At 42.5% G+C, this 24,033-nt stretch overlaps 1 protein-coding gene across 1 annotated transcript; it reads left to right on the top strand.

The window, feature by feature from the left end:
• Positions 1-1,912: 1,912 nt before the first annotated feature.
• On the top strand, positions 1,913-23,250 carry LOC147316633 (uncharacterized). The gene is made up of 9 exons (XM_086313039.1): positions 1,913-1,993; positions 2,188-2,221; positions 2,595-3,493; positions 3,784-3,928; positions 18,576-20,793; positions 20,912-21,017; positions 21,092-21,193; positions 22,586-22,829; positions 23,098-23,250. Exons 1-9 carry the CDS (start codon positions 1,913-1,915, stop codon positions 23,169-23,171), a joined length of 3,903 nt encoding a protein of 1,300 aa, XP_086169165.1. The 3' UTR covers positions 23,172-23,250.
• The last annotated feature ends 783 nt before the right edge of the window (positions 23,251-24,033 follow it).

The following is a 24,033-nucleotide window of genomic DNA, read 5'->3' as shown; positions in this document are numbered from 1 at the left end:
TAAAACTTTCCTTTTTGCTAAAGCATATAGTTAGGGCTGGACCAGGTGACCCTGAATCCTCCCTTAGTTATGCTGCAGTAGACATAGGCTGCCAGGGATTCCCATGATGCATTGAGTTTTTCCTTTCCAGTCACCTTTCTCACTCACTATGTGTTAACAGACCTCTCTGCATTGAGTTATATCTGTTATTAATCTCTGTCTCTCTTCCACAGCATGTCTTTATCCTGTCTTCCTTCTCTCACCCCAACCAATCACAGCAGATGGCCCCGCCCCTCCCTGAGCCTGGTTCTGCTGGAGGTTTCTTCCTGTTAAAAGGGAGTTTTTCCTTCCCACTGTCGCCAAAGTGCTTGCTCATAGGGGGTCATATGATTGTTGGGTTTTTCTCTGTATCTATGAAGCACCTTGAGGCGACTTTTGTTGTGATTTGGCGCTATATAAATAAAATTGAATTGAATTGAATTGAATTGAATTGAATAAGAACCATAAACCAAACTTTCACTTATTAATACTTGGTTGCAAATCCTTTGCAGTCAATTACAGCCTGAAGTCTGGAACACATAGACATCACCAGACACCGGGTTTCATCCCTGGTGATACCCCAGGCCTCTACTGCAACTGTCGTCAGTTCCTGCTTGTTCTTGGGGAATTTGTCTTCAGCAAGTGAAATGCATGTTCATTTGGATTCAGGCCAGGTGATTGACTTGTTCATTGCAAAACGGTCCACTTCTTTCCCTTTAAAAACTCTTTGGTTGCTTTTGCAGTATGCTTTGGGTCATTGTCCATCTGCACTGTGAAGCACCGTCCAATGAGTTCTGAAGCATTTGGCCGAATATAAGCAGATAATATTGCCAGAATTCATCGTGCTGCTTTTGTCAGCAGTCACATCATCTATAAATACAAGAGAACCAGTTCCACTGGCAGCCATACATGCCCACGCCATGACACTTCCACCACAATGCTTCACTGATGAGGTGGTATGCTCAGGATCATGAGCCGTTCCTTTCCTTCTCCATGCTCTTCTCTTCCCATCACTCTGGTACAAGTTGGTCTTGGTCTCATCTGTCCATAGGATGTTGTTCCAGAACTGTGACGGCTTTTTTAGATGTCGTTTGGCAAACTCTAATCTGGCCTTTCTGTTTTTGGGGCTCACCAATGGTTTACATCTTGTGGTGAACCCTCTGTATTCACACTGGTGGAGTCTTCTCTTGATTGTTGACTCTGACACACATACACCCACCTCCTGGAGAGTGTTCTTGATCTGGCCAACTGTTGTGAAGGGTGTTTTCTTCACCAGGGGAAGGATTCTTCGGTCATCCACCACAGTTGTTTCCGGGTCTTTTGGTGTTGATGAGCTCACCGGCACGTTCCTTCTTTTTGAGAACATTCTAGACAGTTGTTTTGGCCACGCCTGATGTTTTTGCTGTCTCTCTGATGGGTTTGCTTTGTTTTTTCAGCCTAATGATGTCTTGCTTCACTGATAGTGACAGCTCTTTGGATCTTGGCAGATCAGGTTCCAAATGCAAATAGCACACTTGAAATGAACTCTGGACCTTTTATCTGCTCATTGTAATTGGGATAATGAGGGAATAACACACACCTGGCCATGGAACAGCTAAGAAGCCAATTGTCCCATTACTTTTGGTCCCTTAACAAGTGGGAGGCACATATGCAAACTGTTGTAATTCCTACACCTTTCACCTGATTTGGATGTAAATACCTTCAAATAAAAGCTGACAGTCTCCAGTTAAAGCACATCTTGTTCGTTTCACTTGGAATCTATTGTGGTGGTGTATAGAGCCAAAAATGTTGTGTCAATATTTATGGACCTGACTGTATGTGAATATGTATATTAGTGAAATATAAGTCCTCCACAAAGTCAGGGAAAACCCTGTAACTTACTGTAAAACTAAATATGTTCCCTGAGACACAGAGCTACAGATCCCTGAGAGCCTTAGCCAGTCAGCTAGCAGCTGTGACCTGCACACCTGTGCAGGTAATAAAAGGACAGGTAATGTTTGCCGAGCTGTTGCACACACAGCACGCTCATTTCATCAGTTGGCAAAAGGCAATTGACCAGCATGTCCATAATGAGCTAATACTGTGTGCTACATACTACAGTGTACGCTGTACACCTGCTTACTGGTTTTTGTTGCATCACTCTGTGTCTCCCAGTTGATTTGTGTACAGCTCCGCACCGCCCAGGTGGCAGAAAATGTGCATGGTATTTGTAAACTGGTTCCCAGCTCGTAACCAGCGCACTCTGCTTTCAAGGGTGAGCATTGGTTAAAGGTCATCATGTGACTGATGCGAGCCAGATCCTTTTATTTAGCAAAATTGTGATTAATCGTTAAACTTTACTGTTGAGGGGAGCGGCCACGACTCCACACACACACACATACATTAAAAAACAAAAAAGCCAGAAGAAAAGGGCACTCGGGGCATCCAAGAGGAAAGAGCCTCAAGCCCTGCCCCCACACATGCCACCGACCATTTATGAGATTTTTTTAGAGACCAAGCATTTATCATCTCTCTTTAAACAATTACACAGCATCCAGTTTTGTAAAAATTTGCTGTAAGTTCATCTTTATTTTCAGGATTCAGCCCATCTCTGACAGAAGTGGAAGACGGCCGTGTGTACAACAACATCCAAGACCAAACCTCTGTACCTCTCAGTCACCATGTGGAGGCCGTGTGCCAGCCCATCACATGGTCCAGCCCCCCCACAGCACGCAGCCCACTTCTCTGCCAGATGAAGTGCTTCGAGGATGACCTCAGCGAGGGAGAAAATTCAGCCAGCAGCAGAAAAATTGAGCCCTTCCACAGACCCACAAAATCTGAAGCCTTTACCTGCAGTGACGTGTCACAGAGTGATTCAGCAGGTGTATTTAGCAGCTCGGTGTTAGACGGTGAAGATAGTGGAGATTTGCAGAGTGGAGGCAGAGATATACCCACAGCACTCTGTGACAGTTCCACTCAAAGTAAGGATGGTTTTCCCAATAAGTCAGAGTCACCTGGTTGTGAGTTAACCTTCATGTTCATCCACCAGCCTTTAGATCACACAGCAGGGGTGTCGAGCAGCTCTGTGCTCACTGATATGACCACCAGCAGTGAGGACTGTCCAAATCAAAGTCACGGACAGTTGGAGTCAAAGCAGTCCCCCAAGCTTGAAGCAGTGAACAGGGTCATTATGAGCACTGAAGCACCAAACCTACCCCAGCAGCAAACATCCCAAACGGATGAACCCACCCTGGCCTTGGCCCCATTCCAGCTCCCATCCCACAGCACAGGAACAAACCCCACGGTGGCTGCCGACATGATCCCCAGTCAGCTATATGAGAAGGAAGATGCCAGTGAGTTTGCAGGGATTTGTCCCATTAACACGGTGATCCTAAGAAGGAACGACAGGAATTCATTTGGGCTTGAACTGGAGATTATGTCATCACCACTGAAGCTGGTGATCGCTGGGGTGGAGCCTGGAGGTGCAGCAGAAAGGGTACGTGGGATTGCTTTCAACCCTACACCAGTGGGGTGGGGGTGGGGGGTTCCCCCAAAAAACAAAATAAATTCAACAACACAGTTTTTGGCAATAAACTGCAAAGCAAAAAAATGATGGCTGTAGCAAAGATGATACAAATTCAAATATATATGCAAAATTTTCTATGCACACTGAATATGAACAAGAATATTTGAATTTTCTGGTGATTCTTTAAAGGATCAAACGATTTAAGATATTAAAAATATTCCATGTAAAGGCTGAGCTTGTTTCTCTAACTGTGGTCCCAGGAGTCTGCGGGCAGGCTGCGTCCCGGAGATGAGATCGTCAAGATTGGAGATAAACTAGTTTGCTCCTCCAGCTACCAGGACATTTGTGAACTCATGCACAGCCTTCCTCTGACACTGGCCTTGGACATCAGGAGACCGATCTCAGGTAAGACGCTCACCGTGTGACTTTATTCTAAAGCTGAATAGATGAAAATGAGCAGCTCACCTGCTTCAAGAAATTACAGCCTGATGCTGTCGAGTCAGGGAGAAGATGCTGAAAGCACTGTGAAACAGGCACAGGGGACCCCAGTCTGGATTGTCCCTCATTGTGGGGTCGCAGCAGGCCTTTTATTGATCGGAGGCAGTGTTGGGAAGGTCACTTTTATAATGTATTCCACTACAGATTACAGATTACATGCCCCAAAATGTATTTTGTAACGTATTCCATTAAGTTACTCAATGTGAGTAACGTATTCTGAATACTTTGGATTACTTACTATATTGTCATGCTTTTCAAAATCAAATCAAATCAAATCACTTTTATTGTCACATCACATGTGCAGGTACATTGGTACAGCACATGTGAGTGAAATTCTTGTGTGCGAGCTTCACAAGCAACAGAGTTGTGCAAAATACAACAATGTAAACAAGCAAAATACAAGAATGGCTACATCTGAAACTAATAAATATATGTACAATATATAATAGTATATGCATTTCTGGATGTGTATACTGAATATTTTCCTACGTGTGTGTGTGTGTGTGTGTGTACACATATTTTACAAATTAAATAGAGTAAACAATAAATAAAATATATAAAAATATACAGAGTGAGACATGTGCAAAACAGTGGCATTACTGTACAGTATGGAGTGCATAATGTTGAAGTTCCAGTAGTGAAGCTGAGGTGTCTATGACGTGTTCAGCAGTCTGATGGCCTGATGGAAGAAGCTGTCTCTCAGTCTGCTGGTACGGGACCGGATGCTGCAGAACCTCCTTCCTGATGGAAGTAGTCTTTTTTACAACTACACGAATGTCGCTATCACATCCTGCACATTCTTGTTTGTTTTTCTTTACCATTTGGCTGTTAAGCCCAACTTAATATATTTAATGTAGAGGAGCAAAGACTTGGGTATGTTTGTATAAGCTGTTTTGTCTTCTTAAAGATAATAAAAAAGCACGGTCTTTCCTTAACAATATTTTTTTATTTATAAAGCTGACAAGTGGAAGAGTATTAGACAAACATAAAATCTGCCATTGAAGAGTATTTACTGTTATGGTCACCAACATGACTTAGTTAAAATCAAAAGTAGCCTGGCACAAGGAGAAAAAATATCAGCATTTTCAATGACTGTTTTCTTATTAGGACAAAAAGGCAATATATAAAATTATACTCAAAAATGAAAAATATATTATTTTGGCATTTACTGTCAATATTATTCTTCCACCAAAAATTTTAAATTACAAAAGATTTTTCAATACAACTCAGATATTCAAACTCAATGTAACAATGAGAAATTACATTTTAAACCTTACCCTAGATATAATTTTTAAAACAAGACAATATATGTTTTAATGCAACTCAGCAACATTACCTTATGGCCATTTAACAAAGGCAAGCAACAAAGAACTGTCCGAGGTGTCAGTGCTGAACTGCTTGGTTCAAAACCTTAAATGGCCCCAAAAATCAAATAATTGGCGAACAATTGCAGTAAACATATGAGGTGCTGCTTTTTGAATGCATGCCAAAAACAAATACTAAAGACTACAAAATACTGAGGTTGCAAGCCCCATCTGTGAACAATACCAGGATAGTTTCAGCAGACTACCTACATCTGTTCCGCCTAGTCTGCAGTCCAGTAAAGGCGGTTGTAATGCAGCAAGAGCACCTGTTCAAAGTGTTTGTCTGTCATGCGGTTATGGTGTCAGGTGAAGACGAGTCCTCCGTGGCTAAAGAGACGCTCGACCGGAGCAATTGACGGCAGAGTTGTATTGTGTTTTAAGAAGAGGGCTCTGATCACTGGATGTCCCATTAATGAGGTCAATGTCTTATCTGAATCTTGAAGATACCTCTGTACCTCATCCTCCGCTGTAGAACAGGTCACCTGTGTACTCTGAAAACTGAAGAAGCTGTTGTCGTCATCATCTTCTGGCTCATTTCCCACTGAGGCATGTCCAGTGGTGCTGGTGTCATTAGAAGGTTCTGTGTTGAGGAGACGGGCCTCTTGGACCATCGTTCTTCTCATGGATTCTCTCTCATCATCTGCCATCCTTGCTTCATGGGAGGCTAATACAGCTGCAAATCGAGTGTCAATTGCTTTGATGATCGCTAAGAGGATGTGAGTTGAAAATTGCACTTGTGTCAACTTTTCAGATAACTTGGCTTTCAGACTGAGAAGGGTGGGAATCACATATCCGAAGTAGCAGTTCTTTTCCCCTGGAGCAGGTTGACTGAGTAGTCAAGCGGTTTCAGAGTGGCTGCATACTCTTTGAGAAACACTGTCTCTTGAGGATGCAGTTTTGCCACCTTCAGATGTTCACAGATTTCATTGAGCTGACTTTCAGGTAGATTCATTAGCTTCTCGATTGCATGGTACTCTGAGCTCCACCTAGTCATTGAAGGTACAACCAGTGTTGGGACTAACGCGTTATTAAGTAACGCGTTACAGTAACTACGTTATTATTGTGGTAACGAGCACGGTAACTAGTTATTATGCCAAAACCAGGAACGCGTTACTCGTTACTGGGATTTAGATAGGCGCGTTATTCGTTACTTCGTGTGGTGGCTATCGCGGAGCTTCCACAGATTCAATAACATTAGCAAGTGGTGGAAGCCAGCAGGTGGATGAAGGAAAAGGGAGGCAAGAGGAGAGACCCGAAGCGGCCGCTGGTCCGAGAGTGTCAGGTGAACTGAACTTCAGGTAAGAAGTTCTGACCTGCAGTCTCTCTGGGTCAGATATGAACCAAGTTTAGGCGGAGTTTATTTTCGTTATTCTGACTTTTTCGTACTGCGTGCTAGCTAGCATGACGGAGTTTCTATACAGCTGGGTGGGTGCTATGAAGTTAATGATGTTGAACTTTATTTTGTTCATACGGTTAATTATTAGAGTTGCCAACCGTCCCGTAAAAAACGGAATCGTCTGGTATTCAGAGAAAATATTACGCGTTTCGTATTTAGGTGAAAAGAAACAGTTTGTCCCAGACTTCAGCTACAATGAAAAAGACACAAAGCTGGAGTTATTCTGTGTTTACGCCGAACAGCTGCCTCTTCTTCTCTCATCCTCTGCCCCTCCCTCTCCTGTTTCTACTTCAATCATGAAAACTGATCAATGATCAGTGATCAGCTGATCTCTTGTTTTTTTATCGCTCACTTTGTGCCGTGGAAATGTGCGCATTATTTTTTCCTTTCTATTGGTAGGTGGCACAGTGCACTTGTGGCAAGTAAGCAAGCTAGAAGACTGGCAATCTTGCTGGGTATCCAGTTACGAAAGCAACACATTAACAAGAGAATTCTGAGTAAAACCAAAGTTACTTTCCCTAGTAACTAGTTACTCTGAAAGTAACGAGTAACTTGAAGTAACTGAGTTACTTTTGATAGAAGTAACTAGTAATGTAACTAAGTTACTAATTTAGAGTAACTTACCCAACACTGGGTACAACACATCTCATTTGGGCAATTTCTTCAATTACCTCAGAAGCACCTGATGAGTGATGAGCCTTATTCCAGATGGCTGCCCATTTTGCCTTTGCACTCCTGTATAATTTTCTGGAAACACCCTGCTGTGAAGCAGCTTTATCAAGGTCAGTCGTGGCAATGAGATTTAGTGTATGCGCAGCACATCGATGGTGTGGTGGCAAAAAGAAGTTCAGCTCCTCGTGTTCTTGCTCCTCCTCAAGTACTGTAGTGACATCATGAAATTGTACATCACCTGTGTCTTCCAGATCATCTTCTGTTTCTGAATCTCCATATTCATTGAAAGCTTTTACAGAATTGCTCCTATTGTCTGTGACTGTAGCACTAACCTTGCCTCTGATATGGAATTCAGCATGAACCTGACTTATTTTGGCGGCAATAACATCATAAATGTGATGGCCTCTTATCCTCTCACATGCCAGTGCAGCAGACCTGCGATCCAATGTGTCTGACTCGATCCAGTGACATGTGATGCCAATGAAACTTCTGTGATGCGCAGTCCAGATATCTGCTGTTGTGCACACATTTTGAGTATGTAGAAGAATTTCAGTTATTGCTTCGTTCATTTTTTGGAAAGGTTTTCTCAACACGAGTCATCAATGTTTTTCTGCAAACAGGACTCCTGCCCCCACTTAGTCCTTCAACCGTCTTACGGAATGAGGTGTTCTCAACAGTAGAAAAGGGCTGCACTTCATTGACTATGAAGTCAAATACCAAGGAATTTACTCTCCTTTGGGTGATGGCTGGAGTGCTAAGGATGGCTTGTTTGAGAGGAGGAGAGGCTGTGTCTTTGCCACTTTGTTCATCACCATGATCCGATGTGTTTGCTTTGGGTAAACTGCGTATAACCCTGGGATGCGTCCTCTGGAAAAAAAAAAAAAAGAGAGACCGACCAAAAGATAAAATATTACTGATGAAGAAATAGTTTTGTATTCGAGATCACTGCAAAAAGTGCAGCCTTACCTAATGTCCACTAAGGTTGGGCGATTAGACGAATATATCGACTATCAACAATAGGTTGAGCCTTTCGCCGATTGTGTTTACAAGACGAATTTAATTTTTTTACCCATGAGTAAGTATAATAATAATGTTGGTTGAAGGCAAGAGAAGCAGTCAACAGGAAATATAATAGTGATGTTTTAACGGCATGAACAAATGCAGCGATTCATTTACTCAAACTCAGAATGAAAGAACAGCAGTAGTCTATGTTCAGGAAAAAATTAAACATTTAATTTAAATAAAGAAACCGCAATGGTGGGTAGGGATACAAAGAAACTGTCTTCTTCTTCCACTTTAACTGTGTTCCAGTGTTTATGTCTTAGACACTCGACCAAACAACAAATAAGTTAAAAACCAAAATGTCACTTCCAGCGACCATAAAAAAATATCAGAGGTAAAGTTAAGGTTTTTTGTGCAATTTGGTGCATCTCAAATAAATAAATGAATAATCCAAAAAAGTATGTTTCTGTTAACACAGAAACTCCAACAAGGAAAACTTTCTATTTATGTTCTAGATGCGCAAATCAGTCCGTGCATGATTACATTACTCCGCCCACTAACAAGTCACCTGCGCGAATATGTTGGTTATCATCATTTGTTTGACTGACGATTGTTGGTTGGAAAATTTTTAAATCTCGCCCAACCTTAATGTCCACCGTACTGTTAATCATTTTGGGATTGCTTTCAGAACTGCACACGATAATTTGAAGCTAGCAGGTTGTTAATGCTATCCATCAAGTTTAACAGTCTATGAACTAACTTTAGCTAACGTCAGCTAACATTGTTAGCTGATGTCAGCTAACAATGTTAGCTAAAATCACAGCAATATCACATCGAAGCTACTGAAGTGGCACATAGCCCAGGTAGCTACCACAACTAAAATGAGATATTTGCAGTAGGCTAACGTTAGTTTTTAAAAATAACTTACTTGATTTGTTAGGTTGGAGGTGGAGTTTTTGGCGAGGAGAGCATCTTCTTTTTTTGCATTGCACTGTTAAATTTCGCCCATCCCTTTCTTCTTTGAATATGAAATGGTGTTGGAACTTCCAAGTCCGAAACTCTGTTGCGCTGGCGCTGGCTCCGGGTCCATCGTGTGATTGACGCCACCAACAGGACGCGTGTTTTGTTTGGGTTTCCAGCCGCAATGCGCGGCGTGGAATGACCAGAATTACAGAGGACCGCCATGTAATCCATTTATAACAAAGTAACTGTATTCTAAATACCACCCTTTTAAACAGTAACTGTAACGGAATACAGTTACTCATATTTTGTATTTTAAATACGTAACGGCGGTACATGTACTCTGTTACTCCCCAACACTGATCGGAGGGTTGGTGGTTCAATCCCTGCTGAATATACTGGACGGGATACTAAACCCAACTTGCTCTCTGATGCATCCATCGGAGTGTGAATGTCTCTGAATGTTAGATAGAAAGCAGTTAAATAGAAAAAGTTTTTGTGTGAATGGATGAAAGAGCCTAGTTGTGTAAAGCTTTGAGAAAATAGAAAAGCTCCATTTAAAAACCGTATATATGGACTGCCCAGCTGATTGGCCAATGTCAGACGAGAATAAAAACAAACATTGGCTACTCAGAGCTTTAGACTCTTCCTTCCACCCAACCCTTTCTACATTTCCTCAGTGCAGTAATAATATGTTTATAGCTGCTGTGGTCTGCGTCTCATCACACAGTTGTCTTTGCATTGGGGAAGAAGCACTAACAATATACAGGCTGGATTCCTGATTAGATGCTCAGCTACACTAAGCAGCTGAACATGTCACTTCTGTCACGCTACACTGCTCGTTCACTTTCTGCAGCCTGCCCATCAGCTTACACTCAAACCTCCAGCTGCTGGGAGGAAAACCGTCTCCACTTAATGGTTACGACATGATTAAATCGTATATTTGTGTGTCTTTGAATGTGCGCTTACACTGCTGTGTAGTGCTGTTTCTAAGCCACCAGGTAGTGTTACTCTTTAAGCTTTCACATAGACTGCTGTGTGTTTTCCTTTAATGCTGACCTCAGATGTAGGATCAGCATCCCCGCTCTCTCCTCCCCAAAGCAACCTGCACGCCTCTGACTCTCTGTTCACGGTGACTAACCTTTATATTTTACTTTTAATGACCAATATTAGATTTGCCCTGTAGCTTCACACTAGGCGTAGTGTAACATTAATCTTTATGTAACACAGAGATTGCTGTGGGGCACTAAAACGGGGAGTCTTTCCACATGTCTGTTTTAAAGTCATCATGTCTCTCTGAGTAAACATGTCATCATAGATCAACATTACTGATAAGCAGGCGAAGGAAAAAGGAGGAAAAGTCACTTCCTCTGATGATAACCTGTCCATATACGCTGCTCCTGACAGTTTCAGTTCTGTAACTGGTAAACAGAGACTTCTTCACATCTTTGCATGTTAGACACTAAAGTGCAAACATGTGTAATACAAGAGAGAGCAGTCGATCATGTGACTTCCTGGATCAGCCACAGCAATGTCTCCAGCTAAGTCCTGCAGTTGACCAGCTGAGTATACATCTGTGTACAGTAGCTTTAGTCTTTCCTTATGAGATTGTAGATTATAATATAATGCAACCCTTTTGATGCATATCACTGTATCGTATGTAATAGTATTGTACAGTGTGGCTGTATGCATTCCCTCTGTATGTTAGGAGTCAGCAGTTCACAGCAATGACTGTATCAAATATAACACAGTTGACAGAGTCATTGGTTCAAATCAGAGAAAAATCCATTCGGGTTCATTTCTTTTTTTTTTTTTTTTTTTTTTTTTTTTGTGTCCCGTTTGGATCTTTAGCATCAGAATTGTTGTCTTAAGGCCAAGAAAGATGCCAAGCGGATTTATTTTACCAAGTGGATCATCATGGCCTTGCCATATTGGTCCATTTGATTGACCTTTATTATAATTATGAAGTTATTTTATTTTCAGTTGCTACAAACGGGACAGACATGACTGGGGGATAGGACGGGGAGAAAGAATGAAAGAAAGAGAGGGAGAGAAAGAAAACCAAAGGGGAGAAGAGACGGTGAGAAGGGGGGGAAGAAAGGAAAAAAGAACAAACAAAAAAAAACACCTGGGTCACCTGTATGGAGAAAAAAAACAGAAGAGAAAGCAAACAACAAAGAGCAACATAATAAAAAAAAATGGCATCATCACAATAAACTAGCTAGCAGTAGATATCAGTAGATACTAAATAATAAACGATATTGTGCAGCACGCAAGATGGACAGCGCACAATGTGCTTTGAGGCAGCAGCCAAGAAAGCTGTAGTCCGCGTCTGTGAATACCCGTGTGTACACCTGTGTGCATACCTGTGTGGATCAGCATGCTTGCATTCCAAAGGTTTCTCCATGTAACGGTCTGCTAGAGGGTGTGGGGAGCCACAGCCCCGTCCTCCAGGGTATGAATATAACACAGTTGATAGACTCATTGGTTCAAATCAGAGAGAAATCCATTCGGGTTCATTTCACGCTGCTAACATGAGAAAAGGTCTTTAATCACTTCACCTTCATGACGGCGCCTCACCTCTCATGCAACAGGCTGAATTACATAGATACATGTTATATAGTGGTGCAGCAGATCGCGGTTGATCCGTAATCTGAACCGATCCCACTCCACGGTTCGGCACGCACGTGGTCCGAAGATTTGAAAAAGAAGGAAAAAAAGTATGTGTATGGTGCGTGTGGTGGGTCTGTCAAGCGATAGCTATGGCCAGCGCTAGCGGTCCAAGTGGAGGAGCAGAGGAGTTTGTGGCATTTAAGCAGCCCTTTGCTGCCCAGCCCGACCGGGCTAAAGCTATTACAGAACTGGGTGTTTAGCTGCAGACGGGAGGCCGTATTCTGTTGTGCAAAACAAGGGGTTTAAACTATGATGAATGTGCTTGAGCCACGCTATGATATCCCGTTGCGCGTCCACTTTAGTGGCAAGATCGTTCCAAGTGTGTACAATGGCGTGTCCAGCGTGGTGGCCTGGGGGGGCACTGGCCACCCCAGGTGCCACCCCAAAGGTAAAACAATAAAATTCAATCAAATATCAAATGTCCGATTATGTTTTCACGGTGAAGCTCAGATATCCGAGTGTAAGTGAATGCAGCATCGGCTTCTGCGCTATGTGCATCACGTTAGCAAAGGTAGGAGAGCCAAGCACGAAAGACGTCACTGCAGGAAACAATTTTTCGGTGAAAGAAAATGAGGACAGAATAAATATAAGTAAGTAATATTAAGTTTGTTGAGTTTAGTAAACTTCGGTGAAATTAGAATACCAAGGAAAAAATAACACTTAAAGAATTATTGCAGCCGTGGAATATTTCAGACAGTATGCTACAGAGGGCAGCTAACATAAGAGTTATGAGTTATAAGATGTAATCTAAGTCGTAACATTGCTGTATGGAGCTGCAGATTTGGTTGCAGGTTAACATAGCTGGACTGGCCATCGGGCATACCGGGCATATGCCCGGTGACTTATTTTTTATTTTTTTTGTAAGGGCATGAACAATGAGAGGTGGTGGATTGGCCAGATGCAGGTCGATGTGTAAAAATAACCCAGTTGTTTGGTGGTGGCTATGGCAGAGCTTCCACAGAGGCAACAGGTGGATGAGGGAAGGGGAGGCAGGAGGAGAGACCCGAGGCGGCCACCAGTCCGAGTGTCAGGTGAACTGAACTTCAGGTAAGAAGTTATGACCTGCAGTCTATCTGGGTCAGATATAAACCAAGTTTAGGTGGAGTTTATTTTCGTTGTGCTGACTTTTTACTGTCAGTTGCAATAACTCATACTGCGTTCTAGCCAACTTGATTCAATTCAATTCAATTCAATTCAATTTTGTTTATATAGCGCCAAATCACAACAAAAGTCGCCTCAAGGCGCTTCATAGATACAGAGAAAAACCCAACAATCATATGACCCCCTATGAGCAAGCACTTTGGCGACAGTGGGAAGGAAAAACTCCCTTTTAACAGGAAGAAACCTCCGGCAGAACCAGGCTCAGGGAGGGGCGGCCATCTGCTGCGACCGGTTGGGGTGAGAGAAGGAAGACAGGATAAAGACATGCTGTGGAAGAGAGACAGAGGTTAATAACAGATATGATTCAATGCAGAGAGGTCTAGTAATACATAGTGAGTGAGAAAGGTGACTGGAAAGGAAAAACTCAATGCATCATGGGAATCCCCCGGCAGCCTACATCTATTGCAGCATAACTAAGGGAGGATTCAGGGTCACCTGGTCCAGCCCTAACTATATGCTTTAGAAAAAAGGAAAGTTTTAAGCCTAATCTTAAAAGTAGAGATAGTGTCTGTCTCCCGAATCCAAACTGGAAGCTGGTTCCACAGAAGAGGGGCCTGAAAACTGAAGGCTCTGCCTCCCATTCTACTTTTAAATACTCTAGGAACAACAAGTAGGCCTGCAGAGCGAGAGCGGAGCGCTCTAATAGGGTGATATGGTACTACAAGGTCATTAAGATAAGATGGGGCCTGATTATTTAAGACCTTGTATGTGAGGAGCAGGATTTTGAATTCAATTCTGGATTTAACAGGAAGCCAATGAAGGGAAGCCAAAACAGGAGAAATAGGCTCTCTCTTTCTAGTCCCTGTCAGGACTCTTGCTGCAGCATTTTGGATTAGCTGAAGGCTTTTCAGTGAGTTTTTTGGACATCCTGATAATAATGAATTACAGTCGTCCAGCCTGGAAGTAATAAATGCATGAACTAGTTTTTCAGCGTCACTCTGAGACAGGATATTTCTAATTTTAGAGATGTTGCGCAAATGGAAGAAAGCAGTCTTACATATTTGTTTAATATGTGCGTTGAAGGACATGTCCTGGTCAAAAATGACTCCAAGGTTCCTCACAGCGTTATTGGAGGCCAAGGTAATGCCATCCAGAGTAAGAATCTGATTAGATACCATATTTCTAAGATTTTCAGGGCCGAGTACAATAACCTCAGTTTGATCTGAATTAAGAAGCAGAAAGTTAGCGGCCATCCAGGTCTTTATGTCTTTAAGACATTCCTGCAGTTTAACTAATTGGTGTGTGTTATCTGGCTTCATGGACAGATAGAGCTGGGTGTCATCTGCATAGCAGTGAAAATGTATGCTATGTCTTCTAATGATGCTGCCTAAGGGAAGCATGTATAATGTAAACAGAATTGGTCCTAGCACTGAACCCTGTGGAACTCCATAATTAACCTCAGTGTGTGAAGAGGACTCTCCATTTACATGCACAAACTGGAGTCTATTAGATAGATATGATACAAACCACTGCAGCACAGTACCTGTAATACCTACAGCATGTTCTAATCGCTCTAATAGGATATTATGATCAACAGTATCGAACGCTGCACTGAGGTCTAGCAGGACAAGCACAGAGATGAGTCCACTGTCAGAGGCCATAAGAAGATCATTTGTAACCTTCACTAAAGCTGTTTCTGTGCTGTGCTGAGCTCTGAAACCTGACTGAAACTCTTCAAATAAACCTCTGCAGATGATCTGTTAGCTGTTTGACAACTACTCTTTCAAGGATTTTTGATATGAAAGGAAGGTTGGAGATTGGCCTATAATTAGCTAAGACTGCTGGGTCTAGAGATGGCTTTTTGAGTAAAGGTTTAACTACAGCCAGCTTGAAGGCCTGTGGTACATAGCCGATTATTAGAGATAGGTTGATCATATTTAAGATCGAAGAATTAATTAATGGCAGGACTTCTTTGAGCAGTTTTGTAGGAATGGGGTCTAAAAGACACGTTGATGGTTTGGAGGAAGTAATTATTGAAGTTAACTCAGAAAGATCAATTGGAGAAAAAGAGTCTAACTTAATATCAATGGTACTAAGAGTAGCTGTAGATAATATTACATCTGTGGGATGATTATTGGTAATTTTTTCTCTAATGATAAAAATTTTATTTGTGAAGAAGTTCATGAAGTCATTACTAGTTAACGTTAAAGGGATGGTTGGCTCAAAAGAGCTCTGACTTTTTGTCAGCCTGGCTACAGTGCTGAAGAGAAACCTGGGGTTGTTCTTATTTTCTTCAATCAGTGATGAATAGTAAGATGTTCTGGCTTTGCGGAGGGCTTTCTTATAAAGCAGCAAACTATTTCTCCAGGCTAAATGATGATCCTCTAGATTTGTGACACGCCATTTCCTCTCCAGATTACGAGTCATCTGCTTTAGGGTACGTGTTTCAGAATTATACCACGGAGTCAGGTACTTCTGATTTGAGGCCTTAGTTTTCACAGGAGCTACAGTATCCAGAGTCGTACGTAGTGAGGAGGTGAAATTATTAACAAGATAATCGACCTCTGTTGGGGTAGCGTTCAGATAGCTACTCTGCTCTGTGTTGGTACAGGGCATTGAAGATGATAACAGTGGGTGGATTATATTCTTAAACTTAGTTACAGTGCTTTCAGAAAGACATCTACTTTGATAAAGTCTACTCTTCACCGCTGTGTAATCAATTATTGTAAAAGTAAATGTTATCAGGAAATGATCAGACAGCAGAGGGTTTTCAGGAAACACTGTTAAATGTTCAGGTTCGATGCCATATGTTAAAACAAGATCTAGAGTGTGATTAAAGTGGTGGGTGGGTTCTTTTACATTTTGAGAGAAACCAATTGAGTCTAATAACAGATTAAATGCCATGTTGAGGCTGTCATTTTTAGCATCTACATGGATGTTAAAATCACCCACAATAATTATTTTATCTGAGCTCAGAACTAAATTAGATATAAAGTCTGAGAAATCAGACAGAAACTCTGTGTAAGGCCCAGGTGGACGATAGATGATAACAAGTAAGACTGGTTTCTGAGTTTCACAGCTGGGGTGGACGAGGCTAAGCATCAGGCTTTCAAATGAATTAAAAGTCTGTCTTGGTCTTTCATTAATTAATAGGCTGGAGTTTTTAGGTGGGTGGGTGCTATGATGTTACTGATAGTGAACTTTATTTTATTCATAAGGTTAGTAGAGTTGCCAACGGCTCCTTAAAAACATGGGATGGTCCCTCATTCAGAGAAAATATTACACGTTTCGTATTGAGCTGAGAAGAGACGCAGTTTGTCCCGAACTTTAGCTATAATGGAAAAAGACACAAAGCTGGATTTATTCTGTCGTTACGCTGCACAGCTGCCTCTTCTTCTCTCATTCTCTTCCCTCCCTCTCCTGTTGCTACTTCAATCATGAAATCAATGATCAGCTGATCGTCTCTCTTGTTTGTTTATCTCCCACTTTGCGCCAGAAAGAGGAAACCAGCGGATGTCGCGCTAAACAACAGCAGCACGTTTAAGCTTGATCAGCTGTTGTCAGAATTTATTTAATATTAATTTCTAGTATCAGCTGATGTTTGCTGGAGCCACAGCTGTAAAGCTGCTGGTCATGATGTCGGTTTGGATATGTGGTGAGAGGGAAACATGAAGATGAAACCAGGAGATGTCCTTACTGGATCATCAGAGCTGAACAGGTGATGGAGAAACAGGTTTACCTTTATGTGACATGAATGAGTTGAAGTTATGAACTGTTTCTGAGAGACAAATAACACCAGGATCCTTTTTTATGTAGCTGACAGTTGGTAACTGTGCAGGGGCGGGTCTAGCAAAGTGTTGCCAGGGGGGCATGTAGGGCATTAACAGGGAGAGGAGGGCACAAAGAAATACTTTTCTTTCTTATTCTCATTTAAAATATCTAGCTTTTATTAAATAATTATCTAAATCTTACAACCAAAGTTTTTATCTGACGTAAAATGTATAGAAATCATACATATACCAACAAGACTGTACATCACTGTCACAACAGCATTTGTTTTCATTCAAAGTCTTTATGGCTTTAATACCTGGTGGGTCGGTCTGTAGTCAAAATGCCCGATTTTCTGTCCCAGTCCAGCCCTGCAGGTTAATACTGGCAGTGTCACCATGCCAGCTGACTGTATTTCATCATCAGCCAGTGTTGTTCTTTATCAATATTACCAAAGTTTACCATAAGGCAGCATAGAAAGTATTTACTTGCTTTCAGGTTTTATTCAAATGTTCGTCTTTTCATTTGTTTCTCCACTTTTTTCCTGTTTCAAAATCAAACACCAGTTTGTGAGAAGATTATCTTCTTTTTTCAACAGGCAGATAAAGTTTTGCATTGGAATGGCTAATTTGTCAATTGTTTGTTACAAATGTTCGTATTTTAATATTCAAAAATGTTTTTGCCCAAAACATATGTGCACTACATGTCAGTAAAAATGCTATGCAAATATTGCTGTCCTTGACTGCTGAATAAACACTGACTGATTGTATCTCTTGTACTTTATCAACGCAGTATCTAAAAACTTTGCACCGTAGTGGTTAAAATCTCATTCTAATAAGAGTTAAAAGCGCATTCGGTTATTAGGTTTATAGGGTTATTGAATTATGGTTAATGGTTGGTAGAATTTTTTTTAAACATTATCTGCCAATTAAATCTGCCACCCTTCTCCAAATCTGTGCCCCTACCTGGCCCCCCCAACAAAAATTTTCTAGGCATGCCACTGAGTGTGTATGAGCAGGAGAAGTTTAAAGTTATGGCTGAACTGTCCCAGGCATCTTCTGTTGCCCAACTACTACAAATGGGTGGAGCTCCAGGGCAACGGAAAGCTACGTGACCGTGACCGCTCATTATATCACAGCGGAGTGCGATGTAATGAGCAGTGTGTATTATTGTAGGGTCTACTTTACAATATAAAGCACCTTGAGGCGACTGTTGTTGTGATTTGGTGCTTTATAAATAAAACTGAATTGAATTGAATTGAGTGGTCGATACAAAGCCCTATACTGCACTATATTGTACCATTTTTTTTTTAATAACTGCGTGGAATGAGTCTAGAGTTGAATGTTTTTAACAGGCAAAAAATACTTCAATAAGTAAATGTTAAATTTTTGTCTTTTTTCCTTTTTTGCTGATCCGAAAATTGATCGGATCCAAACTGTGGGATTTTTGATCCGTTGCACCACTAATATGTACACATAAATAATTAAACTTACACATCAAATTATATCATATAAATTACAATTCACTGGTTTCATATTTAAAAAAATATGTAATGTAAATAATTCGTTGTTACCAACCTCCTCTCATTCGATCCTGATCTTTTCATGTCTTGTGCCAGCTGTAGATCGACTGCTCAGCCCGGGAGGGACTGTGTGGTCACAGAGCAGTGATGGATCCACAGTGGATCCAGCCAAATCTGTTCAGGGGGGGACTGATCAAGTAATAAGAACACATTTAGGAAAAGCCACAATCCAACCAGACTGTAACTTGCCCATCGTCAATGTAGACGACGTGTTATCAGATGTGAGCCGCGACACCAGTGAGGAAATATCATGTGATGAGCCTGAAACCTGCTGTCCAGGCCAACATGGTGCAGCCCTGTGTGAGAAGCCTGCTTTGGAAGCCAGAGATGAAAAGGGTGCTGCCTTTCTGATGAATAAATGTGTGAACCAACAGAAAGAAGGCAGCTCTGCAGTTTTCAGCGGATCAGGTCCAGAAAAATCAAATCCTAGTTGTAAACACATGGATCCCACTGCAGATGTCAGTGGTTCAAACAGTGACTGCAGTGCAGTGGTAAAGAACATGGCAGATGGTATTGGTGGTGTCTCTTCTACACGGTCACCATGCCAGTTTCTTAACAGTACAGCACCTGTTTCTGCTACAGAGCCACACTTTGACAGAGTTAAAGCGTGTGCAGCATCCAGACACACGAGCGTTTACAGAAACCATGCTCCACCAGCAGCCCACTCCGTTACTGAAAAGCTGCATGCAGACGTCTCCCAAAGATCAGATTTACTGAGGTGTGACGACACACAAACATATTCAGTGGAATCCAACCCCTCAGGCTCCAGGCTATCCAAAATGTCAGCGTCAGTGAGCAACAATCACAAAGTCGTGCAGTGTAAAGATACGTTAAAGCCTGACGCTTGCTCCTTACCTAAGACAAGCTCAAAGCTGAAACACCTCGGTTACTCAGACAGTCCTGTGTGGAGGAGTAACTTCAGACTTCAGGTTGAAAGTGGTCCTTCCACATTTAAAGGTTTGAGTATTAAAAAGAAGAACAGCCCAGAGGAGCCTCTTCAAAAACTGTTGGGGAGTCCAGTCCCTGCAGATACAAAGGCTTCCTTCAGGCAGTCAACAAATCCAGCAGCTGTGGTAACCATTGGGATTTTGAAGCCCACTAACCAGCCTGATGTCAGGAGTGGCCTAGCTGTGGCCGGAGCAGGTGACACAAAGCAAATAATGACTGAGCATGGAAATTCAGATGGAGCTTTGCAAACTGTGCAGCTGCCCAAAAAAGATATGCACGTAGGTTACGAAGCAAAAGCTGAATCACATGGACCTGCCACTCAGAGGACATTCATGGAAGTGCGACTGTCTTCCTCATCATCATCATCATCATCGTCAGCAGCAGCAGCAGCAGCTATGTCACATAGAGACAAAAAGGTTTCAAAAGAAAATAAACACAGAAATGATACAGATGCACGATTAGCAGCAATGCATTCATCCACTGTCACCGCAGAAGAAAGAACAGCTGCCTCGGTCACCAACACAGCATTTCATTCACTGTCTTCTACAGCAGCTCATTCAACAAGTAAAGGTTTCAAACCTGTGACAGTTATGGAGACAGAAGAGACAGCGAAGTCCAGCACATCCAGACTGTCCACACAGACCCTGTCCACACGGACCCTGTCCACACAGACCCTGTCCGCACACACTGCCTCGTCTGCAGAGTACAGTCCTTTCTCTGTCCGACATAAAATCAAATCCTTTGAGAATCTGGCTAATGTTGACAAGCCCCTGGTGAAAAGCAGTGATCCTCAGCCGTATGCGCTGGCATATAGAGCCCCGCTGAACCAAAGGATTGCAGGTTATATGGAACTGGTTAATGCTGTTGACTTCCGGACACGGCAAAGGAGTTTTAGCTCTTATGTGGAAAATCTGCTTCCAGCCACATCCTGTTCTCTTCGTCTTCGTAAGTCTTCTAAGAATGAAGTTCACAAAGCTCCAGATGGGGCTGCACCACACACTCCTCCAGTGCTGCGCAAGAAACATGGCAGACTTCTCTACAGTAGGTTACGGCAGCTCAGGGCTCTCAGCATGCCTGAGCTGGAAAAACTGTGCAAAGAGGACGTTGCAGGAGGGTGCAGCAATGCAGATAAAACAGACTCTGACACCCAGTCCACTATAGCCCCAGTGACTGACAGCTTTCCAACCTGTGCAACTCCAGTGAAAGCAGATTTGAACAGCGTTAACCACAGTGAGGCTGAAGTCACTGAAGAGACTGCTCAGAGGACCCGAGAGACCCATGGCCGGCAGCTCGGCTGGTCCATCAGGTGAGACTTTAAACCAGTCATTGTAAATCACAGCAGCTGCTTTGCTCCAAACATAACTGTGAAATGTGGGTGAAAAAAACACATTAAATGTCCTGATTCGATGGCTTTTTCTCTGCAGTTTAGAGGAGCTGTCAGCTTCACCTGTGAGTCAGTGTAAACTGGAAACACTGCTGTCCTCACTAACAGCGAAAGCTTACATATCAACCCTGCTTCAGCAAACCAAGGTAATGTCTCACTGCAGATACAGAGTCCAGCTGAGTTTGAGTTTTCTTTATTTGTCTCTCTGTGTGTTTTGCAGACTAACAGAAATACTCGTCTTGTTGTCCTGAGTAAAGGAGAAGGTTCAGGACTTGGTTTCAGTATTGCTGGAGGAGTTGACCTCGAGCAAAAGGACATAACTGTAAGTACAAGATGTTGAATCTCTGTTCAGATTCACATCCTTCAGATTTAAATAATAATGTACGGTGACTGTTGCAACAATTTAAAGTACATTTTCTTGCACATTCATTTACTTGCCTTGAATGCCTCACTAAGATATGAAGATTCAGTTAGTCCAGAAAATCTCAAGAAAAGTTTCTTCAAGAGCAAAATGTACCAAACAGTGTGACAAAGCCCACTCTGCTGAGGGAAAGTTCATTAGAGTCACCAGCTACAGAGGTCAAAGGTTACCAGCAGCTCAGATTACAAAACACAACAAGCCTTTCAAAACTTCAAGCAGCAGACGTTTGAGGACTTACAGGATCTTTGAGGACTTACAGGACCTTTGAGCACTATAGACGATCTTTGAGGACTTACAGGACCTTTGAGGACTTACAGGACCTTTGAGGACTTACAGGACCTTTGAGGACTTACAGGATCTTTGAGGACTCACAGGGTCTTTGAGGACTTACAGGATATTTGAGGACTTACAGGATATTTGAGGACTTACAGGGTCTTTGAGGACTTACAGGATGTTTGAGGACTTACAGGACCTTTAAGGACTTACAGGATGTTTGAGGACTTACAGGACCTTTGAGGACTTACAAGACGTTTGAGGACTTACAGGACCTTTGAGGACTTACAGGACCTTTGAGGACTTACAGGACCTTTGAGGACTTACAGGATCTTTGAGGACTCACAGGGTCTTTGAGGACTTACAGGACCTTTGAGGACTTACAGGATCTTTGAGGACTTACAGGATCTTTGAGGACTCACAGGGTCTTTGAGGACTTACAGGGTCTTTGAGGACTTACAGGACCTTTGAGGACTTACAGGACCTTTGAGGACTTACAGGATCTTTAAGGACTCACAGGATCTTTGAGGACTTACAGGACCTTTGAGGACTTACAGGACCTTTGAGGACTTACAGGACGTTTGAGGACTTACAGGATCTTTAAGGACTCACAGGACCTTTGAGGACTTACAGGATGTTTTGCTAACATTTTGGTGCCACAGCACAGCTTCAGGTCCAGTGGAGTTTTGATGGCTCAGCCCTGTTTTGGCAGCAAAGGGGGACTGACACAATATTAGGCAGGTGGTCATAATGTTGTGTTTGATCAGTGCACTTTATTAGTTCATGGCAGATGCAGAAAGGACTGGTTAACCTGAGAGCAACAGTGATCGACTGAAATCAGTCACATATTGCTCAATGAGTAACTGTCACTGTTGCACCAACTCACCGTGACCTCTCACAGTTTTGTAAAGGCCATGATCCTCCAATAATTCAGGAGACCCATCTGCTTAATGAACACATAATAAATGTATTTAATACATGACTGAATGATATGTATTATTAATATGTTTTTGTCCTCAGGTTCATCGGGTCTTCACGAAAGGTGCAGCTGGTCTTGAAGGTACAATCCAAAGAGATGACAGCATTTTATCCATAAATGGCACCAGTCTGGAGGGTAAAACACATGCAGAGGCTAGATCCTGTCTTCATCAAGCCAAGCAGTCCAACCAGGTCTTAGTGGTCATTCACAGAGACAAAGACAGTGTGCAGTGTATCTCTGACAGACAAGCCTCGGCTACCCAGAAGTCTTTGGAGCGTAGCGGAGGTAGGTTTCCATCTCCAGTGGGTACACAGAGCTTCCTGTAATATTCTCATTGGCTGTAACGTCTGTTTTAAATCACTCTGATGCTGACTGACTTAGAGTACTTCTTTCGTCAGAGCATTTGACCCTTTTAAATACAAACATTAACCTTGCAAACAGCTCTGCCCGTGGTGTGGTTTCTGCAATCAGCTGAAGTCCAGCGGTCAGCAGCAGCATCCTCTCTTAGGTTTATATCTAACTTCTGTCCTTCTTGGTGTGGGATGTCTTTCAGCTGTGGATGTCAGTCCAGATGGTGCTGTAACAGTGGAGCTTCATACAGGGAGTGCAGAATTATTAGGCAAATGAGTATTTTGTCCACATCATCCTCTTCATGCATGTTGTCTTACTCCAAGCTGTATAGGCTCGAAAGCCTACTACCAATTAAGCATATTAGGTGATGTGCATCTCTGTAATGAGAAGGGGCGTGGTCTAATGACATCAACACCCTATATCAGGTGTGCATAATTATTAGGCAACGTCCTTTCCTTTGGCAAAATGGGTCAAAAGAAGGACTTGACAGGCTCAGAAAAGTCAAAAATAGTGAGATATCTTGCAGAAGGATGCAGCAGTCTCAAAATTGCAAAGCTTCTGAAGCGTGATCATCGAACAATCAAGCGTTTCATTCAAAATAGTCAACAGGGTCGCAAGAAGCGTGTGGAAAAACCAAGGCGCAAAATAACTGCCCATGAACTGAGAAAAGTCAAGCGTGCAGCTGCCAAGATGCCACTTGCCACCAGTTTGGCCATATTTCAGAGCTGCAACATCACTGGAGTGCCCAAAAGCACAAGGTGTGCAATACTCAGAGACATGGCCAAGGTAAGAAAGGCTGAAAGACGACCACCACTGAACAAGACACACAAGCTGAAACGTCAAGACTGGGCCAAGAAATATCTCAAGACTGGTTTTTCTAAGGTTTTATGGACTGATGAAATGAGAGTGAGTCTTGATGGGCCAGATGGATGGGCCCGTGGCTGGATTGGTAAAGGGCAGAGAGCTCCAGTCCGACTCAGACGCCAGCAAGGTGGAGGTGGAGTACTGGTTTGGGCTGGTATCATCAAAGATGAACTTGTGGGGCCTTTTCGGGTTGAGGATGGAGTCAAGCTCAACTCCCAGTCCTACTGCCAGTTTCTGGAAGACACCTTCTTCAAGCAGTGGTACAGGAAGAAGT

The sequence above is a fragment of the Aulonocara sp. 'chitande type north' Nkhata Bay genome, linkage group LG12, assembly GCF_057382095.1.
Source record: "Aulonocara sp. 'chitande type north' Nkhata Bay isolate Kocher_YH1m ecotype deep benthic linkage group LG12, A_spYH_male_GT1.1, whole genome shotgun sequence".
In the NCBI taxonomy this organism is placed as follows: domain Eukaryota; kingdom Metazoa; phylum Chordata; class Actinopteri; order Cichliformes; family Cichlidae; genus Aulonocara; species Aulonocara sp. 'chitande type north' Nkhata Bay.
The sequence above is the reverse complement of the archived record's forward strand: the minus strand, read 5'-3'. Positions and strand labels throughout refer to the sequence as shown.